This window comes from Hylobates moloch, unplaced genomic scaffold (assembly GCF_009828535.3).
Source record: "Hylobates moloch isolate HMO894 unplaced genomic scaffold, HMol_V3 SCAFFOLD_4, whole genome shotgun sequence".
NCBI classification, from domain to species: domain Eukaryota; kingdom Metazoa; phylum Chordata; class Mammalia; order Primates; family Hylobatidae; genus Hylobates; species Hylobates moloch.
The window spans coordinates 63,696,731-63,721,712 of NW_026652279.1; the positions used below are offsets into that span (position 1 = coordinate 63,696,731).

The window sequence follows — 24,982 nt, forward strand, 5'->3', positions numbered from 1 at the left end:
TATACAATAGGTCTTTATATATTATACAAGTTCTTTGTCAGATATATATATTGTGGATTTTTTTCCTGTTATGTAGCTTGTTTTCCATTTTTAAAAATTGGACTGTTTGTCTTACACTTCGAAAGAAGTTGTAGTTGTTGGGTGTAGTGTTCTACAAATATGAGTTGGGTCTATTTGGCTGACTGATTCAGATCATATATGTCTACTGTTTTTTTTTTTTGTCTAGTTATTTTATCAATTGCTCAGGAAGAGGTATTTAAATCTCCTACTGTAATTGTGAATTGTTTATTTCTCCCTTTATCTGTCAATTTCTGCTTTATGTATCCTGAAACTTTGTTACTGGATGCACACACGTCTGTGATGAATCATAATAAAATGTCTTTATCTCAGTTAATTATTTTTGTTTTGAAGTCTATTTTATCTTATTAATATATGCACTCAAACCTTCTTATACTTACTGCTTCTGTAATCTTTTTTAATACATTTACTTAAAACAGGCCTGCATCTTTATATATTAAATGCATTTCTTGTAGAGAGCAGATAGTTGAGTTATGCTTTTTAAAAATACATTCTGCTTATTTCTGATTTTAATTGGAGAATTTAATCCAATTAAATTTACTCCAAGTATTGATATAATGGTATTAAGGACTGTTTCTTCCTTCTGTGTTTTGTTCCTTTGTCCCCCCTTTCCTTATTATGTGGATTAATTGAATATTTCTTAAATTCTATTTTAATGTATTGGCTTTTTAATATTTCTTTTCCATATTTTTAAATAGTTGCTCTAGGGAATACAATATGCATCTTTAATTTATACTGTCTATTAGAGTTAATATTGTATCAATTCTTGTAAAATGTAGAAGTTTTACAACTGTTTGGGTCCTTTATCACCCTCACCATCCTTTTTTATTACAGTCATATGTTATTTGTATGAAATCTACATACATCATTAGCCCCACACGAATATGTTATTCTTTTACTTAAACATTCACATGTATTTTATGGGTATTTTTAAAAAAGCCTTTTACATTTACCCATATATTTCTCATTTCGTTACTTCTTGAAAATTAGACTTTTCCTTTGGTGTAATTTCCCTCCACCCTGCAGAATTTTTTCTTAGTTTCATATCTTAGAATTCTGGATTAACTTTCTTATTTTTCTTCCAACACTTTAAAAGATACTGTACTACTGAATTTGGCATAGTTTCTAATAAAAATGGACTTTTTTGTATCAGTTTGTATAGAAACTTATTTGTATCACTTTTACTCTGTAAATAAGGTTTTCTTTCCTCTGGAGGTTTTTGATATTTTCTTTGGTTTTCAGCAATTAGCTTTGCCATATATAAGTTTATTTGTTTTGTATTTACTCTATTTGGGGGTTTATGAGCTTTTAAAATCTATAAATTGTGCCTATCATCTAATCTAGAATGTTTTCAGCTATTATTATTTCTTCATAAATTTACTCTGCTCCATTCTTTCTTTCCTATCCCTGTGAGCCTCCAATTGCATACATTAAAAAAACTTTTTCTATTATCTCACAGGACCCTTAGGGAATGGCTAGTTTGTAGAGCAGTCAGAACATGCACATTTATCAATTAAGTTTGCAGTTTTGTATGGGTGAGTTTCATGGCACCCCAAAATAATTACAATAGTAAAGACTACTGATCACAGATCATCATAATAAATATAATAATAATAATAATGAAGTTTTAAATATTGTGGGAATTAGCAAAATGTGATACAGAGATACAATGTGAGCAAAAGGTGCTGGAAAAATGATGTTGATAGACTTGCTCAACACAGGGTTGTCACAAACCTTGAATGTGTAAAACACAGGGTATCTGTGAAGCACAATCAAGTGATGCTCCATTAAATGAGGTGTGCACTATTATTTTTTCTGATTGCAGTTCATTAGTATACTATCTTAATATATGACTATACATTAATATAAATTTAGCCCCTTTGAAAAACAACTTAAAGTAGGGCTAAAGAAAAAAATACAAAATCATGCGTTAACTGAATATAAAAATTTCCTTAGAATAAGACACTCTTAGCATTATAACTTTTCATTCTGTCATGAAATAATCTCATGCAGGCATTTTTCTCAGTTTGTTTCTGGGAGGTAGAATATATTAAGAGTGAAGACAGAAATTTAAATAAATACAAAACTGATGTGATTAAGTTAGATACAGAGTACTGTATAATCTTTAAGACAAATTTAGGTCTTCTTTGAGGTGACAGTAATTCGAATGTTATATCAAAAGGAAATATAATTGTAGGCTCAATAAGTATAGTCGCTGCTTGCATACTCATTCTACATTAGGGAAAGCCTTATTCATATAAAGACTAAGAAGCTGCTCACTTAGTATGATTTGGTTGCTACTGATATCAATGGAGGCTTCCACCTCAGGATTTTCCTGATCTCTCTCAAGAAAGAGTCATAGTCTATTTGTACCCATTCTTCTCATAGACAATTGAGTATCTCTGTTATATCTAAAGTTCTTATTAAAAGAAAAATACTGCCTCTTGTCTTTATATAGATTCACACTTCATTTTAATCAGCAAACATATCAGTAATATTTTTTCCAAAGTCCTGTGTTAGATATATTCTGTATTAGAAAAGACAAACTTTAACATTAACAAGATACCATGTAAATATAGGCTCTTAAAAATCTTTTTATTTGTTCTTAAAACGTCTTGTGCTGCTATGCATAAATAAAATGAAATTATTCACAGTATGGGGGGTTTTACAATGTGAAAAGCAGTAAGTGATATTTTATGAAACTATAAACTCACTGAATTAGAGTATTTAAGATAATAATAACCCAGCATCTAAAAATGCACTAAAACACTATCAAATGTATAATAAAGTTCCCAGAAATGGCAAGAGGTAAGAGCTGATACATCATATTTAAGAATTACAAAAAACAACATATTTTTAAAAACCCCTAAAACTTGGTAAGAATAGTATACTTGCAAGACATAACTATAAATCTGCCTAAGAAAGTCCCAGGGAAGAGTTAGTGATCACCAAAGTGTGAGCTTGCTATGACTTTAGGAAGGTGCATGCATCCTGATACACATACACACACACCCACACACACCCCACAGAGCCTAAGAGTGTGAATGTGAAACTGGCTTTAACTCCAACAGTAATGATTACATTTAATTGGAGGACACATAAATCAATTTTAGTAATATAACATTGATACTTCATAAATTATTTGGAAGAATTTATAAACTTTTCAGAGAGATTATAAGAGACAGACCAAATTCTGAGCCTAGTCCTTTGTGGACATGTTATTCGTTTAGGTAAATGGCAAAGGTTTAGAACACTGATGCATGATCATGAAATGTTTGTAATGAAGTAAACATTCTTAGCTATACTTGTTACGTAACTCAAAAATACAAATATCTACAAATTGAATTATAAAAATGTTTCTACTGCAAGGAAGTTTAAATTTTTCCTGATCTGTTCACAGATTAACAGGAAAAAAGGCATACAAGTTTATTTTGTGCAGTCATGTTCACAGGAGTCACACAAAAATATAAAAACTCAAAGAAATGGCCATACGGAGTTTTTATACCATCCTGAGGCTATAGAAAGAATAGCTAGAAGCTTCACCCAAAACAGTTTATGGTGGCAAGACAGGTTATGGGAGCGGGGAAGAGGAGGCTTGGCTAGCAAAGATCGTCTGGTTATATAGATGAAACCTCACAGATAGCAGAATCTCAGTTAAAGGTGTCAGACTCTCAGTTAATCTTTCCTTGATCCAGACATGGGAGAGCCTCAGAGAAAGCTTGGCTGCATCAGTGCAGATTTTCTCTACAGTAGAAAATCTTTCCCACAAAAGACAGCTTTGTAGGACTACTTGTGTTTGCAGGCCCTCTGCATAGCTTTCTCAAAATACACCAAATAATTATATTTTGGCATGAAATATTTTTGTTTCCTTCACTATATTCTAACATATACATTTCAAGACTATCAACAGTAGCTATCGTTTACCTCGAAATATTGGTAAAAATCATCAGGGAATCTGAAAGTCCAAGCCAGAGGCTTGGGGACAATTTTTATGTGTGATTATACTTTTAAAAGTTAACATATTTGATGCTTCATAATCTGCCTTATCTCTTGCCACCCATTTAAAGAAAAGGAAGAACAAAAACCAGAAGGCCAAGACTTAATACTTTTCATTCTTAATGGGAAATTAAAGGAAGTTCAAACAGCATTGCTTTTCAGCCACTTGCACCTAATTTTTCATTTTTAATACAATTATTTAAGAAGGAAATAATTTCAAATTGTTCTATTGCACTTTAGAATATTTAGCTTTGCTTGAAGCTATGTAAAACGTAAGAACACAGATTCCGGAGCCAGATCTTGTAGACTCAAAATCTGGTTTCTTCCATGTATTTGCAATATGCTATCTCTTACTTCACTTTATCATCTATTACAGGGGTCAACAAACTTTTTATGTAAAAGGCATCAGACAGTATACGTTTTAGGCTTTACAGGACACATATAGTCTCTGTTGCTTTTTTTTTTTTTTTTTTTTAGACAGAGTCTCAGTCTGTCGCCCAGGCTGGAATGCAGTAGTGCAATCTTGGCTCACTGCAACCTCCACCTCCTGGGTTCAAGTGATTCTCATGCCTCAGCCTCCTGAGTAGCTGGGACCACAGGCACATGCCACCACACCTGTCTAATTTTTGCATTTTTAGTAGAGATGAGGTTTCCCCATGTTGGCCAGGCTGGTCTCGAACGCCTGTCCTCAAGTAATCCACCTGCTTCTGCCTCCCAAAGGCCAATTACCTGCTGGGATTACAGGGATGAGCCACCATGCCTGGCCTAACAACTCTTTAAAAATATAAAATACTTCAAACTATACTACAAGGCTATAGTAACCAAAAACAGCATGGTACTGGTACCAAAACAGAGACGCAGACCAATGGAACAGAACAGAGCCCTCAGAAATAATGCCACATATCTACAACCAGCTCATCTTTGACAAACCTGACAAAAACAAGAAATGGGGAAAGGATTCCCTATTTAATAAATGGTGCTGGGAAAACTGGCTAGCAATATGTAGAAAGCTGAAACTGGATCCCTTCCTTACACCTTACACAAAAATTAATTCAAGATGGATTAAAGACTTACATGTTAGACCTAAAACCATAAAAACTCTAGAAGAAAACCTAGGCAACACCATTCAGGACATAGGCATGGGCAAGGACTTCATGTCAAAAACACCAAAAGCAATGGCAACAAAAGCCAAAATTGACAAATGGGATCTAATTAAACTAAAGAGCTCCTGCACAGCAAAAGAAACTACCATCAGAGTGAACAAGCAACCTACAGAATGGGAGAAAATTTTTGCAATCTACTCATCTGACGAAGGGCTAATATCCAGAATCTACAAATAACTCAAACAAATTTACAAGAATAAAACAAACAACCCCATCACAAAGTGGGTGAAGGATATTAACAGACACTTCTCAAAAGAAGATATTTATGCAGCCAACAGGCACATGAAAAAATGCTCATCATCACTGGTCATCAGAGAAATGCAAATCAAAACCACAATGAGATAACCATCTCACACCAGTTAGAATGGCCATCATTAAAAAGTCAGGAAACAACAGGTGCTGGAGAGGATGTGGAGAAATAGGAACACTTTTACACTGTTGGTGGGACTGTAATCTAGTTCAACCATTGTGGAAGACAGTGTGGTGATTCCTCAAGGATCTAGAACTTGAAATAACATTTGACCCAGCCATCCCATTACTGGGTATATACCCAAAGGATTATAAATCATGCTGCTATAAAGACACATGCACAGGTATGTTTATTGTGGCACTATTCACAATAGCAAAGACTTGGAACCAAGCCAAATGTCCATCAATGATAGACTGGATTAAGAACATGTGGCACATATACACCATGGAATACTATGCAGCCATAAAAAAGGATGAGTTCATGTCCTTTGTAGGGACATGGATGAAGCTGGAAACCATCATTCTTGGCAAACTATAGCAAAGACAAAAAACCAAGCACCGCATGTTCTCACTCATAGGTGGGAATTGAACAATGAGAATATTTGGGCACAGGAAGGGGAACATCACACACCGGGGACTGTCATGGGGTGGGGGGAGCGGGGAGGGATAGCATTAGGAGATATACCTAATGTAAATGATGAGTTAATGGGTGCAGCACACCAACATGGCGCATGTATACATATGTAACAAACCTGCACGTTGTACACATGTACCCTAGAACTTAAAGTATAATAATTAAAAAAAAAAGTAAAATAAACATTAAAGGCAGTACAAAATCGGGTTAGCAGTTTATTGACACTTGATCTATATAATAGAGATAATACTTACCTCCCAGGGTTCTTATGACAAGTAAATGAATACATGTAAAGTGCTTACAAAGTGTGGGCACACTGTAAAAGCTATAAGATGTTTATAATTACTACTATATTTCTAATCAAATTTTATTTTCAAAATACCTAGTATTCCTGGATGACTTTTAGCATTACTTGGTGATTTGAAATTTGGAGACAGATTTTATCTGTCTTTCTTGGTTTATTCTAAATTGCCAGAAAAGCAGTTTAACATGGTATGCCGATGAAGCTTCTAAATCTGGCGTTGAAATCAAGTGATTGGAAGAAAGAGCCATAAAGGTTCTGAGGCAGGCGAAGCTGAGCAGGAGCTCAGCAGGAGAAAGACGAAAATGTAATAACTATGTAACCTGCATTCAATTAAACACAATAACCATTTCTTAATCACTATAGTATTTCTCTCTAGTCGCAGACGTACACAAACCTATTTATTTAGGTGAGCTTGTAATACCAGTCATTTATTTTTATGAACAAAGGGAATAATCAGAAAGCAGAAAATAAGTACAAACTCAGTTACAATGCAATAGTATTTTAATGCACATGCACCAGAGTTATAAGCAAGATGAATTTGCCTTAAGTATTGCAACTGACTGAATGTTTGTGTTCTCCCAAAATTTCTATGTTGAAATTCTAACCCCCTATGTGATATGTGATGATATTAGGAGGTGGGGTCTTTGGGAGGAGCCATGTGAAGATGTAATGGGATTCATGCTCTTATTAAACAGATTCTAGAGAGTTCTCTTGCCCTCTTTTTGCCATGTGAGGATACAAGAAGACGGCAGTCTGCAACCAAGACGGCTCTCACCAGAACCCAACCATGCTGGCAATCTGATCTCAGACTTCCAGCTCCAGAGCTATAAGAAATAAATTTCTGTCGTTTATAGCCACCCAGTCTATGGTACTTTGTTATAGCAACCTGAAATGACTAAGACAAGTATTATCAAGAGTAACTGCACATATTTATGAAAATCACAACATGATATAAAAAAATTACAAAGAAAAAATATCTTAAACAACAAGGAGACAATTTTTAACTTTTTCGCAGAGAGCTTAGAAATAAAAAACAAACATATAAAACCCAGCTCTTTTGTGATTTATAAAGCACAGGCTGAATAGGGCCATATACAAATATTTAAATATTTAACATACAAGAGGATAAGTTTCAAACATTTTACAAGGTGTTATATTCAAATACAGAGCTTAATGAATTAAACTCTGTAACACACTGATGTCTAGACATGAAAGAAAACTTGCTTCAGCTTTAATAAAATACATTTTAATTGTATAATATGCTAAATACAAATGCAATAATCTCAGCTTATTCACACTTATATGGCATCCTGTGACTACACTGTTGCCCAACTTACTTCTACATAATCTTTACATGAAAATGTGGAGTAGGGATGGATGTTTATAGACTAAAAGCTAGATTTTGGAGATCATGAAAACAAACAAAAAGGGTACTTCTCCTTCTTCTAAATATTTGCATAGGTATGAGCTACTGTAGTTTGTGGAATACCAAATAATTTAATGTCAGAATAGTTTTAAGGACTTTTATCGAAGTCATTTATATCCAGAGTTTAAAATTTGAGTAGTGTTAATAGCTTTAAAAGAAAAAAAAGAAAACAAAAAAAGCAAAGAGTAGTCTCTAGTCTCTGACCTTCCCTCTACCATCCCTGTCCTGGTTGCTGTCCCAAGAGCCTTTTCTATCATTTTAATTGTTATTCTGGCAGATATATCTGTATTTCTAATATGTATCATACTCTTGAATTATCTGTCTTAAAACAGACTGCTTGGTACTGAATCCTAGTACCAGACTTACGAGCTCTTTGAACTTTGGCAAATTACATAACATTTTAAGGCCTCAGTTTACTGATCTATAAAATGGAAACAACAAAACCTGCCACCTAGGCTTATTGGGAGGATTAAATGATGAAAATTCTGTATGTGTAATACCTGCTTATAATATAATGATCATATAGTGGTAACTACCATTAATTTTATTACTACCTTATGGTAAGTGAGGATTTGAATTCTCAATCAGTTCTCCATCCTAAAATAGTTGTAGCATATCAGTTTTTTAAAAAATTACATTCATTGTTTCCATCATTATGTCCTTCCTATATGTGCAGCAACTTTAGATTAATGAGATTTTCATTTTGTATCCTCTAAAACAATTTACAAGAGAGATGGTAAACTAAGCTAAGATGCTGAGCCACTGGAATTTTCTGCGTAACTTTCAATTTGCCAAATGCCAAATCACTGCTATTTCTGGACTATGAGAAACTGGAATATAGAACTTTTATTGTGGCTTTATATGCTTTTATTAAAATCTCTGTGAAACATATACCACTACTGCAGTTACTATAACATCTTTATTACTCACTTACTTTTGCCTTCTATTTTTATCATTTTCAAAGCTAAGCATATTTGAGATGGCATATATTGTATATTACAGTTTTTCTTTATATGTAATGTTTATCAGGATCAACAATATTGCTCTAAATACTGTTGCTCAGTGATTGAAATGAAGGTTTCTATTTAGAGTTCACAATTATAAGTGTTCTCTAATTTGTGAGAAATAATAATTTGTGTGCCTGAGATATGTCTAAAATTCTAAGGAACATTTATGTAGCAGTTTATGTTCATGAAAAAGTTAAAAGTCACAATTTATTTTAACAAAGTGCTATGGTAAATTGGAGGTATTTAAAAGGGAAAAACAAGATGTCAGTAATGATTACTGAACAGTCAAACATTAATTTACTTTATACCTCTTAATCTGAAGATGCAATATTTTCATTCAGCCAATGAAATAAAATTAGATACTATCCATGGAAAGGTTCTCAAATTATCCCTCATTAAATTTTAAGTTCTCTGACGATAAGGATATGTCTTATTTACCTCATATCATCATTGCCTAGGACTATGTCTGACTAGTTGGTGTAGAGATGTTCAACATACACTGAATAAATAAATTCAGCTTAACTTAGTCTCAGATGGTTTACAAATGCTTGACAGTATGACACCAAATACCATACTAACAGAGCATTATTCTTTTCAGCATAAACAAGCACACTAGTTGGTACATTATATTTTACATTTTATTGACAGTGACACATAGTAAAAATTGAATATATATTAATTACCCATGGTCCCTTATAAATATTTAAATTTCTTTTTCACAAGCACAATTCATACTGCAAAGTCATAAACTAAATTTTTAAAAAGACAATTAAAAAATAAAATACATTAAACACAAATTATGATGGGATGAGATGACTTATAACTGACTTTTAAACATTTTACATACAATCAAATGTAGACTTTCACTAAGAAGTTGATAATTCTAGGGAGCCCTTTTGAGGGAATATTTAGTTTTTAAATAATTAATGGCCAAATTAGCATACCTGAAGTCCTATGTTCTTAAAAAGGTCAGAGTCCATAAATGCAAGCAGAAAATTATATTTTTTGATGCAGAAACATCTTTTACAAAATGTAAAGTATTCTGTTTGCCTTAGATAGATTCCTTGAATTGAAAATTGCTGAGGTTTCCAACTATTACCTTTTCATGTCTTCACAGTCTGGATCTGATCTGATAACAAAAAACAAACAAAAATTATCAATCTCTATAGGGCAAAATCTATTTTCTAAAGTAATCTAAGTCAAATCTATACAACATGTTGGAAGCTTATGTATACATTTGCTTTTGTTATTATTATTTTTTAGAGATAGGATGTTGTTATGTGGCCCAGGCTGTACTGGAACTTCTGGGTGCAAGTGGTCCTCCCACCTGAACCTCTCTAGTAGTTGGGACTACAAGTGTACGCCAGGTCCAGCTACACCTGCTTTTTTAAAGGCTCAATTCATCCTATAGCTATTATTTTTATCAAACTTTCTAGGCAAAACAGCAGTACTTTGCTTCTTCTCCATTCCCCCCTTTCAGGGGCAACTACTTATAACTCCCTTTTAGATGAATACTTATAATACCTCTAAATAATATACTTTTATTGTTACTTCTTCAAATATCAGTTCCTTCAATGTAATATGAGACAGCTTTCTCACACTCCCATGCTGCTCCTAGGCAACCCTCCTAATACTTCTAATACCCCCATACTCCTAACACACTAATATAGTCATTGTCAATATGATGACTATGTAAATGCTATTCACAGCTAAGACAGGTGGTATACTTACTTTTCCTTTCCTCTTCTATATTTTATCCCTCCTAGAGTTAATAATTGTCTTTCCCACTCTCATCCAACTCACCTATTTAATTGTATGTACTTAACACTAATTCAATTGCACCACTCCCAGAGTTTAAACCTTTATTACTATGAAGTACATTACACAGTCCATCTACTTTGCCCTCTTGAAGAACTCTTCCACAGAGTCTTATAAAAAACTCTAGAATCTATACTCATTTTCTCTATGCCTGCCACAGTCATTTTGTTACAGTATCTTCTTTCATTATCATTCTAGGGTCTCCATTAATATCCTGGGGATTCCTTCCCCTACTCTCTGTGCTGGTTTTCCTGTCTCATGATCCCTCAATTTTCTCTTCTTGGTTTATTTGCTTTTATTTTTTTGATAATGCTGGTACCAAGATTTTCCTGTTTTTGAAAAATGTTCTTCTCAGTGGCTACCTTAGTAAAAAGGATAGAAAGTAAATTCTTGAGATGCTGTATAGCTGAAGATGTCTTTATTCTACTGTCAAAATACACTGATATTGCCTGAGTATATAATTCTATTATTCCCTCCTTGGACTCTTCCAGGCATTTCCCAATTATCTTACAGCTTCCAAGTTGTTGCTGTTGATAAATCTGATGTTATTCTGTTTTCTTATTCTTTTTTTCCTCAGGAAGCTTTTCATTTTTTTTTCTCAGGAAGCTTGCAGAATCTTCCATTGTTTACAGCACTGAATTTTAGTAATCATACTTGCTGGTATGGGAATATTTTTATCCACTGTATTGAGCTCTTGAGAGGCCTGTCAACTGAAAACTCATCGATTTAGTTCTAGAAAATACTGTTCGAGGATTTGCTATCCTCTATTTTTTTCTGTTCTCTCTTTCTGAATTTCCTATTATTTGGATATTGGGCCTCCTGAAAATGACCCCTTTCTTTTCTTTCGAATTTTCTATTCTTAGTCTTTCTGCTCTACTTTCTGGGAGTTTGCCTATTTTATCATCTTTTTAAAACTAAATTTTTCATTTCTACTATTATATTCTTATTTTCCAAGAACTCATTTTTTTTCTGTTCTTTCTTTTCAAGTAGTTTACTGCCTTTATTCATGAAAGTAACACCTTCTCTTATATCTTTGAGGATATTCTTTAACAGTTTTTTGAAATGTTCTCTCTATATAAATTCTTACTCGAACCCACTTTTCTTGTTTGTGCACATTCCCATATTTCATAGTTTTCATCCTCAAATGCCTGGTCATCCTTTGCCATCTGCTCATATGTATAAGTGAACACTAAAAAACTGATTGGAATTTGCAAATGTGTCTGAAGCTTGTCAAATGTGGTCTTCCTTCTAGTACGTCTGGCTAAGCCATTTCCTTGGGATCTCCAGTATTAATACCTTTAGATCTTTGCTCTTCGGCTGGTCTGATTCTCCAAAGATGACTCTTCCTATATCCTGCCTACTGTCATTGTTTTCTGGGAGAAATAGGAGCAGTAGAAGAGAGTTATAATATTCAGCATGAAAACTTTTTTTCCTCATTTTTCAATTCAGCACCACCAGACAGTTGTGCACCTAGGGTTTTCTAGTCCAGAGACACTGTCTGTGACTCTCTGCAGAGAATAAACCTTCAATTTTCTCTTAAAGGGAAGATGTATAATCATATCTTCTCTTTTCATCCAACGTTCATCCTTATTTTCAATTTCCACCAATTTCTGAGGCTTTGCATCTGCAATGTAAATTAGGTTGCTTTTCAGCTTTCCCCACTGGTAGTTTAAGATTCAGCTTTCTCAGGTCTGTTAAGTAATTCGACATTGATAAAATATTCAGCTTCCAAAATTTGGTTGCCATTTTCACTACTTCCCTTCTTTTTGTCCGTATATATTAATATCTTTTTAAAAAGTCTCTTTACTGTTAGTGAGAGTTGGGGAGGAGATGAAACTAAGCATACTTGATCAATCTTCTTTCACTGGAATACTCCTACATAGTTTGTAAGTCTAATATTAACATCTGGGAGCATTATTAACTTTTTCCATGCAGACAAAGCAATAAAATGAATACATTTTATTAGTTATTTGGGAAGACTTCTTTTTAAAAGTACCTAATTTGAAGTTTCAGGGCAAGAAAACTTACAGTTCTGCAATAGTTTCTGTTTATTCTCTGGCAGTTTAAAAAATACTTCCTAGTCTATTCAGCATTCTTGTCTTTGGGTTGTTCTACACACACAATTATTGAGACTGTTTCCAAAGACAACAGAATCATGCCATTACATGTGCCATTTAATATTTCGCCAAAAAGCTTCTAACCTTAAACTTTATTTTTAAATTTTTTTGAGACAGTCTTGCTCTGTCACCCAGGCTGGAGTGCAGCAGCATGATCTCGGCTCACTGCAACCTCCACCCCCAGAGTTCCTGTCTAAGCCTCCCTAGCAGCTGGAATTACAGGCATGCACCACCACGCCTGGCTAATTTTCTGTATTTTTAGTAGCAATAGTGTTTCACTATGTTGGCCAGGCTGGTATTGAACTCCTGTCCTCAAGTGATCTGTCCACGTCGACCTCCCAAATTGCCAGGATTACTGGCATGAGCCACTGCTCCCGGCCCCAACCTTAAACTTTAAATAACAAGATTAAATTAGCCCCAAATGAACCAAAGGCCTTCTTGTTTGTCATACTAGGAAATTCCAGAGTTCTGGAAGCAAAATAAGATATAAATTCAGAATACCTTTCACAGCTACATTCACATAAAGAACTTTGGCTAAACAAACTAATCTCCTATATTTACTGCTATTTATTTTTTAAAAATAGATTTTTGTCTCTTTCCAAATCTAGAGACGGTTGGGAATATGACAAGGTAAACTATTTGTTATTACACAGAAAATATAACCAAAGTGGCTAGGCGCGGTGGCTCATGCCTGTAATCCCACCACTTTTGGAGGCTGAGGCAGGTGGATCACCTGAAGTCAGGAGTTCGAGACCAGCCTTCCCAACATGGTGAAACCCTGTCTCTACTAAAAATACAAAAAATTAGCTGGGCATGGTGGCAGGCACCTGTAATCTCAGCTACTCGGGAGGCTGAGGCAGAACAATTGCTTGAGCCTGAGAGGCAGAGGTTGCAGTAAACCGAGATCACACCACTGCACTCCAGCCTGGTTGACAAGAGAAAAGAGTGAAACTCCATCTCAAAAACAAACAAACAAATAAGCAAAAAACAAAAAAACACACACAAAAGAAAGAAAATATAACCAAAGCATCTCCTATTTGAAACCAAATGATACACTTTTTTATCCTGTGGCTTAGTTTCCACCTTTTTAAAATAGAGTGTTTAGGTAAAAGGGTAAACTTAACATTTATGGGGTGCTTTCTTATGCTAGGTACTTTAACAGTATCTAATTTAATCTGTACAAAATAAAACACATTTTATTTTTTAATTTTACAGATTAAAAAAATCTTCACAAGGTAACAGATGTTAGCTAACAGACAGAGAGGTAAACTAATAAGTAGTATAATGAATTTGCTGGACTTAAAAGCCTAAGTTTGTTTTTTTTTTTCAACTATCAGTCAATGCTTCCTATATAAAATAGAGGTACTACTGCTTACCTTGCAGAAAATTGTAAACAGTACATAAAGTAATATGGAAAAACAAGGACACAAAAGTATTTCCAAAACGTGTCCTCCTTACAAAGACTTGGGAGGTAAGACAGATAATGATGGATCAGAAAAGTCAAAGAAACAAAAATTAGGTATCAAGACCAGAGTTGGCAATTGGTATTGTGATGTTGGATTGCTACTGACACCTAGTGGCTAACTGCTAATGACAAAATAAAACCAGAAAAGAAGGGATGGAGAACCACACTTTAAAATCCAGAAGACTATCAACCTATTTTGAATTAATACTGTGCTATGAATTACGTTATCATGAGTGACAATAGGGTTTCCATCCATGCTATATCTTCACTGTTAGCAATGGTAAGTACTCCGTAAAATATGAAATGACGCTGAAAACATACTCCTGGTATCTTCTCTGGAATATTCATCTGTAGCCTGTTTCTGGTGGAAATCCACCCCATTGCCTTGAACACTTCTTTACTGCAGTCTAAGAAACTAAGTTGCTGGGTTCACAGAAAAATCCCGTTAGTTCTTCTGAGAACCACTAGAGGTTCCTGATTGTCGCTAATTGTGAAATACGACTTGAATGTTCCTTGCAGTTTAATGGTATTATGATAACTACATAAACACAAAAGACACAGAAATATAATAGTCTGTCTAGTTAAATAAACCACCATATTTTACCAATAACACATACAAATATTTATGAAATGTATTATATTTCGTACTTTGAACCAAACAAATACTATGATGTATGAGCAGGCAGGCTACTCTTAGATCTACCATGATATGTGCTATATCCCTGCTATTGTTTGCAACATGCAGAAGATTTAAAAAAAAAAATCACACACAACTAGCATTAAAAGGTTTGTGTAGAAGAATTTGTAACTATGAGACTGTAGCTAGAATTTATAATATCCTGTTATTCACTCTTGTTCAGGGCAGAGACATTCCCCATAAAAATGATCTCTAGTTGTTATGCTCAGAACTGGAATTTCTGACTTGGCCATTAGGATCCTGCGATAAGAACCTATGAGCTTGGTTTCATTCACATCTATCTACTGCTCTGTGTGCTTCAAGCCATTCTTTTGGCTGAGAGACCATTAGGGTAAATGACATATGTTAACCTATTCCCTAATATAGTAAGCCTGTACCAGTCTATGATAACTATTTTGATGAACAGCAACCAGAACTGCAAACATACAAAATATCAATAAAAGATCAGTGTCTGTAATACTAAATATGAGTATTACAAGTTGTGTATACATGCTATGTATAAATGGAGCTATATCTGTAGTATAGCATGATTCTTCTTCTTTTTTTTTTTTTTTTTTTCCTGAGATGGAGTCTTGCTTTGTTGCCAGGCTGGAGTGCTGTGGTGCAATCTCGGCTCACTGCAACCTCCATCTCCTGGGTTCAAATGATTCTCCTGACTCAGCCTCCCAAGTAGCTGGGATTACAGGTGTACACCACCACATCCAGCTAATTTTTCTATTTTTAGTAGAGACAGGGTTTCACCATGTTGGCCTCGATCTCCTGACCTCATGATCCACCCACCTCGGCCTCCCAAAGTGCTGGGATTACAGGCTTGAGCCACGGTGCCCGGCCAGCATGATTCTTAAAAGAAACATGTCATTCAGACTTATTTTTAGTTATTGACGGTAGGGCCTAACATTTGTCCCAAAATTTAAATGTGCTTCTATTACTAGATCTGACAGGAACTTGTTGCTGTAAGTTTGAATTATTTTCTATATGTGTCATATATATTGACTGTAAAGATTCAAACACTTTATGTAAATAAATCCTTTAGCAATATGCGATAGAAGTAAATGGAATAAGGTATTGGATACTTACTGTATGGTTTTTTCTGATAGCAGAAATAAATGGAAAGAGGAAAAAAGGCAATGATATAATAAAATGAAAAAAAGATAAAAATATGAATAAAAAGGAAAAAAAGGCTGAAGACACACAGTATTTTGTGATGTACCTTGAAGCCAGTCTACACCTTCTTGCAAGCCTTCTCCTTTTATGGCATCACTAGCACTGAAATAAAATCCATAAGAAACATAGCCATCTCATTACATCACAAAACTATAAGAATAAAGGATTACAATTTTGCCATATGGAGAATTAATACATTACAATAACATATATCTGAGCAAAACTGGTTAAGCATTGAAATTGAAAATAAACAGAAAATAAAAGTCTGAGTGCTCAAGAACAAGATATGTTTATAATTTATAAACAGATTTTGAAAACCATATCGCTAAAAAGTTATTTTATCCTAGGACTAGTTCTTACACTGACATTAACAAAACAAATACTTTTGAGTTATTTTTCCAGTGGTAGAAAAGTTTTGTACAGTCCACTATCCTACTTTGCTCAGTTCTAATCATTCAATCTCATTATTAGAAATGCTTGACTTGAGTTATAATACAGCCATATTATGGCGTGCCTTTGTTTGAGATGGAATTTGATATCTTTAGGATAAAAACCCATAATTATAGGTTTGGTAAGCTGGTAGAGTAAAACAGAAACTCAGTAGATCTCAGTCATTTTCTTATTAGCTGAGGGAGCTTGGCTAGGTCATTGAACTCTTCTGTCTTCAGTTTTAGCATCTGTAAAGTGGGGGAATAGTATCATTGACCTCATATGGTAATTGTGAGAATTAAATACTTGAGGTATGTATATAAAACACCTAAAACAGGATGCTTTCATTGTCTTTCCATTCTTGAGAGACTAAATTTGAATTGTTATTGTGAGATTTTATGTATAATCATAATTAAGTATATAAATTAAAATAAAATGCAGAGGATTTTTAGAGTATCAGATAATCTTTTTAAAAGGTACAGACAGTTTCTCGTAACATGTTATTGATCTAGTCATTTATTTTCAAAATATGATTGTATAATAGCAATTAATATATACGATTAGATTTTCTGAATGATTAGGGTTCCTTTTAGTGTGCTGAAGGCATGACTTTATATAGTGAAGTACCTAAAAGAATTAATTCTAATCCAAATAAAAATTATCTCCCAGAAATTACTTGTTAGACTAAGAATATAGCTTATCATAGAATTATTATAAAATACAAAGAAAGAAACAAACAACATGAGATACACAATTATTCAAAGCAAATTACTGATTATCCATGGTAAGAGTAAGAGATCAGTAACTGAAACACTTAAATCAAGAAAAAGATATAAATTTTATCATACACCTATAGTTCCAAACAATTAATACAATGAAACCCTGCCCCTCTGGTGTAGGTGTCATTACCCTACTAAAAACTGCATCTTTTCCTAACAAATGTTCGAATTTTATCTTTCCTCTCAAATAAATAAGAATAAAGCAAAAATCTTGGCCCTGTGTGATATGACCCCTGGTTATTTCTCAGTGGCCTCATTTCCTACAATTTGCTCTTAGATTGCTCTGCTCTAATCAACCTGGACTTCTTGCTGCTCCTGGAACACACCAGGTACATTCTCATCCAAGAAAAGGCTTTTTCTTGCTGGCCTTATTCCTCCAAACCTTCACACGAACTGCTCTCTAACTTCAATTAGGTCTCAGAGAGGGAGGAACTCCCATTATTCTTTCTCTTATTATCATACTTTATTTTCTCTCATCCTCCCAGCTGACATTTTATACATTTATTTGCTTATTATTTGTCTCCCCCACAAGATGGTAAACAAATATAAATACACACAACACATACACACACACACATACACACACACAATCATGATGCCAGGGATTGAGTCAAAGAACGCATCTGAAGGAGAATAACACAATCAGACCCTGAAAATCAGAGCTGACTATATGTTTAGTACAATGGTCAAACATAAAACTTAAAATTTTTCTTTATCAGACTATACTTCTCTAGGATCTTCTCTTCATTGCTCAGTAAATTTACTTGTACCCAAGGCATGAGACAGATAATATTTTATCTCTGTATCACTGAGCATTACCTTTATATTTAAAATAGAAAAAGAAGGATAAATATATTTTCAATTTTATACATGCTTTAAAAAATATTGCCAAGAATAAAGAACAAAACGAATAAATGAGATACTAATTTGAACCTAGTGAGAAGAGGTCCAATTTGAATTGAGAAGAAGTCACAATTACACACATGTTTAAAAGAAACACTTTGCTTTCTTCTATAAGTCATCCAGAAAATCTAGCAACTGGCAATATAACATCCTACATCCTTATAAGCATCAGGATATTACTTTTTTTCTCACAGAGAAATGCTGAGATTTCACAATTGAATAAATAAATCTGTTAAAATGTAATGGTTAATTATTTTAAGTAGAAAAGATGGTTATTTACTAATTAGATCCACGTTTTTAAACGTGCACTTTCTATCAAGCGGTCACAATACTTAATACAACACAGAAATTAAAAATTATTCTATTTTAGAAGTAATCAATTTAGGTATGATTTAGAGAAATATAAAGGCTCTAGATCAAGACGTTTCTGTTTCCAAAATCCCACCATTCTTTACCTATCAAATACCACAGGACCTCAAATTCCAACTCAAGAATCATTTATTAGACACTGACTTTTCCTCTGATCCTAGAGTAAGGAAGGTTTTACTTGGGATATGCAGGGTTTAGCTTCTGGGAAGAGGTGCTGGAGGCTCTGAATACCGGAAAGTTTCAAGAGCTTTCCTAAGGTCTTTACTATTACTCTTTCAGTGCCAAAACTAGTTCCTAAAGTTGTTTTCTGAACTCTATGACCTCCTTGCTTCATATTCTAGTTCACCCTTCTTGTGGCAGTGGATCTCTCTGCTTCTGTTTCCAATCTTCCCCACAGATACCTTCTTATAAAAAGGGGGAAACTCTGGCATGGAAAGGACCTCTTACAGGAGACAGAAGTAGGTGGTTGGGTAGAAGGGAGTTTAAGATGGTAGTGGTAGGCACTAAAATACTATCTAATGTATAATCTCTGTTTATCCTTACTAGAATATTTTGGTAGAAAGGCACAATGGAGTTAAATAAGAAACTGTTTTCCAAACAAACAATGCATAACAATTTCAACATTAATTACTTAAGAGTTCAATCTTATTAGGATGTCTAAGTTAACTTAAAATTTCCATTTCCATTTATTCATTTTAACAAATATGTATTGTGTACCTATTACATACCAGGCGCTATGATTATTGTAGGGGTTATTAAAGTGAAGAAAACTGACAAAACCCCAGCTGTCAGGGAGCTAACACACCTGTATAGGCAGACAGACTACAAACAAACAAAACAAAGCAGTCCCATGGTAATAGTGACTCTAGCAAGCCAGGAAAATTATTTTGGAAAATGATTCAAAGGAGGGGGACACAAGTGCACATACCCTTAGACGGGACTGTGCTTGGCTGACTCCATGTGCAGCAGGAAATCAGTGTAGCTGAAGTCAGTAAGTAAGTGAGCTTTTAAGTTATTCCATTATAAGAGTTGTTTATATTTTCCTATCCCCCCCAAAATTTGAAAAGGTTTTTAACAGTAATATATTTGTAAAAACCTACAATGCCACAATTCTATAAAACAAAATCCTTAGCTTATATCCCGCCATGTTTGATCACTTATTTTTAAAAAATGAGACCAGAAGAAACAACTCTGAAGCCTGTATATTTTTCAGAAAGCTACCGTGAAAAGTAAATACAAAACTTTACCAAATATGCCAGGGTTTATCTTTGATGTTCTCTAAACACAGCAACTGAGACACTTTTACAGATGTCACTGCATCTCTAAGATCCATTTTATTTGCAAAGAATAAGATTGGAATTCGACGGTGTTTAATATCTAAAAGAGAAAATAAGACTATCATCACACTTCTAGCTTTTTAGGTCATTTTGCAGCAAATCTTTAATACTGAAACCCATGAAATTGTTTTTCAGTCATCTTTTTTCATATCACACATATAGAAACATTTAAAGACACAAACTGTCACACTGTTAGGCATGTATTTGAGCAATAACAAAATTTTAAAAGTACTTCCTAGGACCATCTGCCCTCTGGTTAGGAGCTGTAACCAAAGATGGGTGAGGTGGGACTGGGAGCTCAATAAGCATTAGAGAGAAGTACCTACAAAAAAACATTAAATATTTTGTTTGTTTCCTTTTTAATTGTGAACAGAAAGGAGGCAAACTTCAAGTAGAAGTAGAAGGAAAAGAAACTGGAAACTTATTTAAGTTTTTAGTCACAATATAATAAGTAACAAGCTAGATTTTTAAAAGATATTTTTATCTTGTCATGACTTTGGAAACATTTTTCATTTTTTTGAATAGATAATACATTTAAATAGTTCAAAATTCAGAAGATACAAAATGGCATACAGTAAAAGAATCTCCTTCCTAACTTTGTCCTAGGACAATGGTCTCTGTAGAAAAGGCAATCTATAACATCAGTGTCTTGGCGTCTACATAGAAATATTTTATGTATTTGCAAACATAATTATTATATATTATTTTCATATAGCAGGCCAGCCTCATTACTTTATACCTTTATCTTTTCATTTATTTACATATCTTGTATCTGATCCCATATCAGTACATACAGGGAAGCTTCTTCATTATTTTAACAGTTCTGGAATATTTCTTCTTTTATTACTATGTACTATTATTTAACCAGATCCCAACTGAGATACCTGTTACCAATCTTTACAACTATGAACAATCCTGTAATGAATAAATGTGTACATAGGTAATTTTGTACACCGGCCAGTATGTCCCTAGGATAAATTTGAGTTGTGGGATTGCTGGGTCAAAGGACATAAATTTCTCTTATGATAGACAGTGATTACCAAACTGCTTTCTCTTAAAAATTATATCAATTTACACTTCAACAACCATGCATAAGAATGAGTGTTTCCACTCCCCTAGCCAAAAGACTGCTAAGAAACTTTTTGATATTTTCCATATCATAGGTAATAGAAAGGCCAAGAATCTTTGCATATATTCAAAAGATGTTTAAATTTACTTTTTTGTTGACTTATCTTGATATGTCCTTTCCCCATTTTCTATTAAGCTTTTATATTCTTACTGATTTTTAGAAACACAAGTAGTATAGAAATATCCCTGTATCTATGATAAGAGTTGCAAATATTTTCCCTTGCCTGTCATTGTGTTTATCTGTTCACAGTACATTTTGCTATTCAAAGATTTTTTATGGCCATCAAATTTTTAAAAAAGTTCATATACACTTCAGCTGAGAAATCCCTCCCTTGGAAATCTATCCCATAAAATAAAGGAAGTAGTACATTAAGATCCATAGACAAGGCTTCAGTTGAGGAAATCAAAGTCCCCATTGTTTGAAGCATATTTTGTAGGAACTATTTCATTTTACTGCTCAACATTCCAACACTTTTTAGAGAAAAACTGGAAAGATTAATATGAAAGGAAGACATAATCAAAAATGCATTCTCAATCTAGATACAAGACTGCTAAGTTTTTTGTTTTTTTGTTTTTTTTTTTTTTGAGACAGAGTCTCCTCCGTTGCCCAGGCTGGAGTTAAGTGGTGCTATCTCAGTTCACTGCAACCTCCACCCCTAGGTTCAGGCAATTCTCCTGCTTCAGCTTCCTGAGCAGATAGGATTACAAGTGCACGTGCCTGGCTAATTTTTGTATTTTTAGAAGAGACGGGGTTTCACCATGTTGGCTAGGCTGGTCTCGAACTCCTGACCTCAAGTGATCCACTCGCCTGTAATCCCTCCCAAATTGCTGGGATTACAGGCATGAGCCACCACGCCCAGCCAAGACTGCTAAGTTTTTAACATTAAAAAGTCACATAAAACGTACAGGGTGGATAATTTTTTTTCAAAAATTTCAATAAGCTTGAGGTCATCTGTTAAAAATACCAAAGATATTGTGGTTACGCAGTAACATTTATTAGAAATTTCTATTTCTAATTTCATTTCATTTCACACTATTTCCATTTCATTTCTAACAAATCCACAGTTCTCTTAAACCACCATCCTTTTCTGAAAGTCCTAGCACAAGCACTATTTAAATTTTTTTGGCATGAGGAAAGCTAGAAATGCAGAGTTCCACAATACTTACTGGAGCACTGTTTGTAGGGGGGGCTTGGGCGGGAGGAAAGTACACATCAACAGGTGAACGATTAAATAAACTGTGGTACATTCATAGTAAACCATATTAGGCATCATTAAAAAGAATAACTACATAATTATATATAATTTGATTTGGAAGGATATCCATCATTAAGTGTTAATTGAGAATAGAAACATGCAGAAGAGTGTAAAGAATATGATTCCATTTTGGTAAATAACAATGATAGTCCCCACAGCCCTCAACCCTACATATATTTTTGGTGTCTCTCTCTCTCTCTCTCTCTCTCTCTCTATATATATATATATATATATATTCACACACACATACATATATATGTATATGTGTGAATAAATATGTAAGAAATGCTGTAATTAAACACACACACAAACTCAGATATGCATAGAGAAATGCATGAAAAGATGGTAACAAATAGTTTTAATGGGTGTTGAAATACACAGATCTTTATTTTCTTTTTCCATCTGATTTTCTTTTTTTTGCTACTGGCACAAATTATTTATGTAATTAGAAAAAGGGGAATTTTTATTTTTGAGGAAATAAATGTTAGAGACCCCAAAAACATTGCAAAATGCTTTACATTTACATTACATGCAAAATTTACAAAATATGGGGATGTACATAAAATATAAATTCTGTATAATATATATGTTTTAAATTCAAAAATTTTAAATGAAAGATAATTACAAAGTGTAAGCAATACCCAAAGAACAAAACATTACACATAAATGAATCCCAAAGAACAGATACAGACTGAAAGACACACACATACCTGGATGATTCAGAAGAGTATCGAGTTCTTCTTTGGCCACAACCATTCTTAATCTATCACTACTATCAATGACAAAAATAATAGCTTGGCCTTCTCTGTGTAATGTAAAGAAAAAGAAAAATTAAAGCTTTACTTATAAATTTTTCCATGTTTATTATCCATGGGCATTTCCTAACCTAAGTATTATCTCCTTATGTCCTATGTCCATATATCATTAGAAGTTTTGGTGTTGTTTCTTATTAGTTTATATGATGGATAAATATATTAACCATTAGTCATATTTCATGTAAAATACCTTTTCATTTGGATAATAAAGTAAATTTAATGACTTGCTATTTCATAATTTTAACAAATTAAAAGTAATTTTTTCATTAAAATATCAGAATATGAGAAAATGAGTTAAAATACCACAACCCTATTACACCGATGCAGTAATTATTAATATTTTGGTATAAAGCTACACTTTGTGTATATTACATATGAATAAACTATATATGTATTTAAAATGGAATCCTGTATTATACCTTCCCTTTGCAATACATATGTAAATTTCCTTGTTTTTTTTACTACTATGATTTTACTACTACTTTTATAAATTTTTTTTTACCATAAAGCATAGTGAGAAATACATTTTGCATTAAGATACAGTAGACACATAGGTATATATAGATGTATTTTAAGTGAAAGTCTTCTGAAAAAATACTTACAAATAGGTTTCATTTTATTCTATTTGATTTTTTAAAAGCTGATAGCCAGTGATTGAACTAGTTAATGATTCACTGATGGATCACACAGGCACTTGAAAAATTACTGATTATTCCTCTGCACTATCTTCTTTTAATGGTTCTAAACTATTGCACTGCATGGATGTGTCATCAAATACTGTATCAAACATTTGTTACTGGACTTTTAGGTTATTTCCAATTTTCATCATTATGAAAAAATTTAAGGCAAATATCCTCCTACATACCTTTCTTTTAAAAAAGTTCTGATGCTTTAAGATTTATTCTTAGGAGTAACATTTCTAGGACTACATACATAATTTAAAGTTTTAGAAAACCATTTCCAAACTGTCCTCCAGAAATGCCATATCAATTTACATGACTCAGTACTTTTCTCACTCCTTTGCCAGCACTGGCTATTATCATTATTTTCAATAATTGCCATTCTAACAGCATATTAGCTTGATCTAGTTCATTAATTGCCAGGGAGATTCAATATCTTTTCATATATTTATTGGACATCTGTACTTTTTTTTGCAAATCACTTATTCTAGTGATCAATTAAGAATTTAAACTTCAATGTGATTAATAATCAAATGATATACAAAATAAAACATTTTATATACCATTTTCTTCTATCATTAAAAAAGGATAATGCTGATTATCACAGACATACATTACCAGTATATATAGAAACCAGAACAATCAGAAATATCTATCAAGATCTATAAAAACGTTCAATCACTCTGAGCCAGTGATTTTATTTCTGAAATTCATTCTAAGGAATCATGAACTGGGGCTAAGATTTATACAACAAGATTTTGACTGAAGGACTGTCTACAATTTTCAAAAACTGAGAATAGCCTTCATGTCCTAGAGTAGAGAAATGGTTAAAGAAATTTTGGCAAAGCTGTGTGAAAAAATATTAGGCAGCTGTTAGTTATATTCATTGCATGTTTTTCCTGATTTACCCATACCACATAATGTTAACTGAAAAAAGCAAGATACAAAATTATACATAGTACATAATTTAGATGGCTCCTTTTTCCTTAGTTATATAAACTATATGTTATATATTTCAAAAGGAGAAGAAAGATACCAAAAAGATTGACAATGGTGAATTTATGAATAGTGAGATTTATGGGAAACATGTTTTCAATATTCTCTTCTATATTTTCTAAATTTAAAAAATGTGTACTCCTTATATTTTTGCATGCTATTACCTTTTTTT

General features: G+C 33.3%; 1 protein-coding gene across 5 annotated transcripts in view; it reads right to left on the reverse strand.

Moving 5' to 3' along the window:
* Positions 1 to 6,774: 6,774 nt before the first annotated feature.
* ARL6 (ADP ribosylation factor like GTPase 6) overlaps positions 6,775 to 24,982 on the reverse strand; it is a 39,123-nt gene continuing 20,915 nt past the window's right edge. For 2 of the 5 annotated variants that reach the window (XM_032150351.1, XM_058437622.1), the window contains 5 exons: positions 23,030 to 23,124; positions 19,846 to 19,975; positions 16,165 to 16,220; positions 11,972 to 12,048; positions 6,775 to 9,986 (listed from right to left, as the gene is read on the reverse strand). In XM_032150351.1, coding sequence (XP_032006242.1) covers positions 9,969 to 9,986; positions 11,972 to 12,048; positions 16,165 to 16,220; positions 19,846 to 19,975; positions 23,030 to 23,124 — 376 coding nt within the window. In that variant the 3' untranslated portion in view covers positions 6,775 to 9,968. Of the gene's footprint in view, positions 9,987 to 11,971; positions 12,049 to 16,164; positions 16,221 to 19,845; positions 19,994 to 23,029; positions 23,125 to 24,982 lie in introns of all 5 variants that reach the window. The other 3 variants (XM_032150352.1, XM_032150353.1, XM_058437623.1) reach the window with 2 other exon arrangements.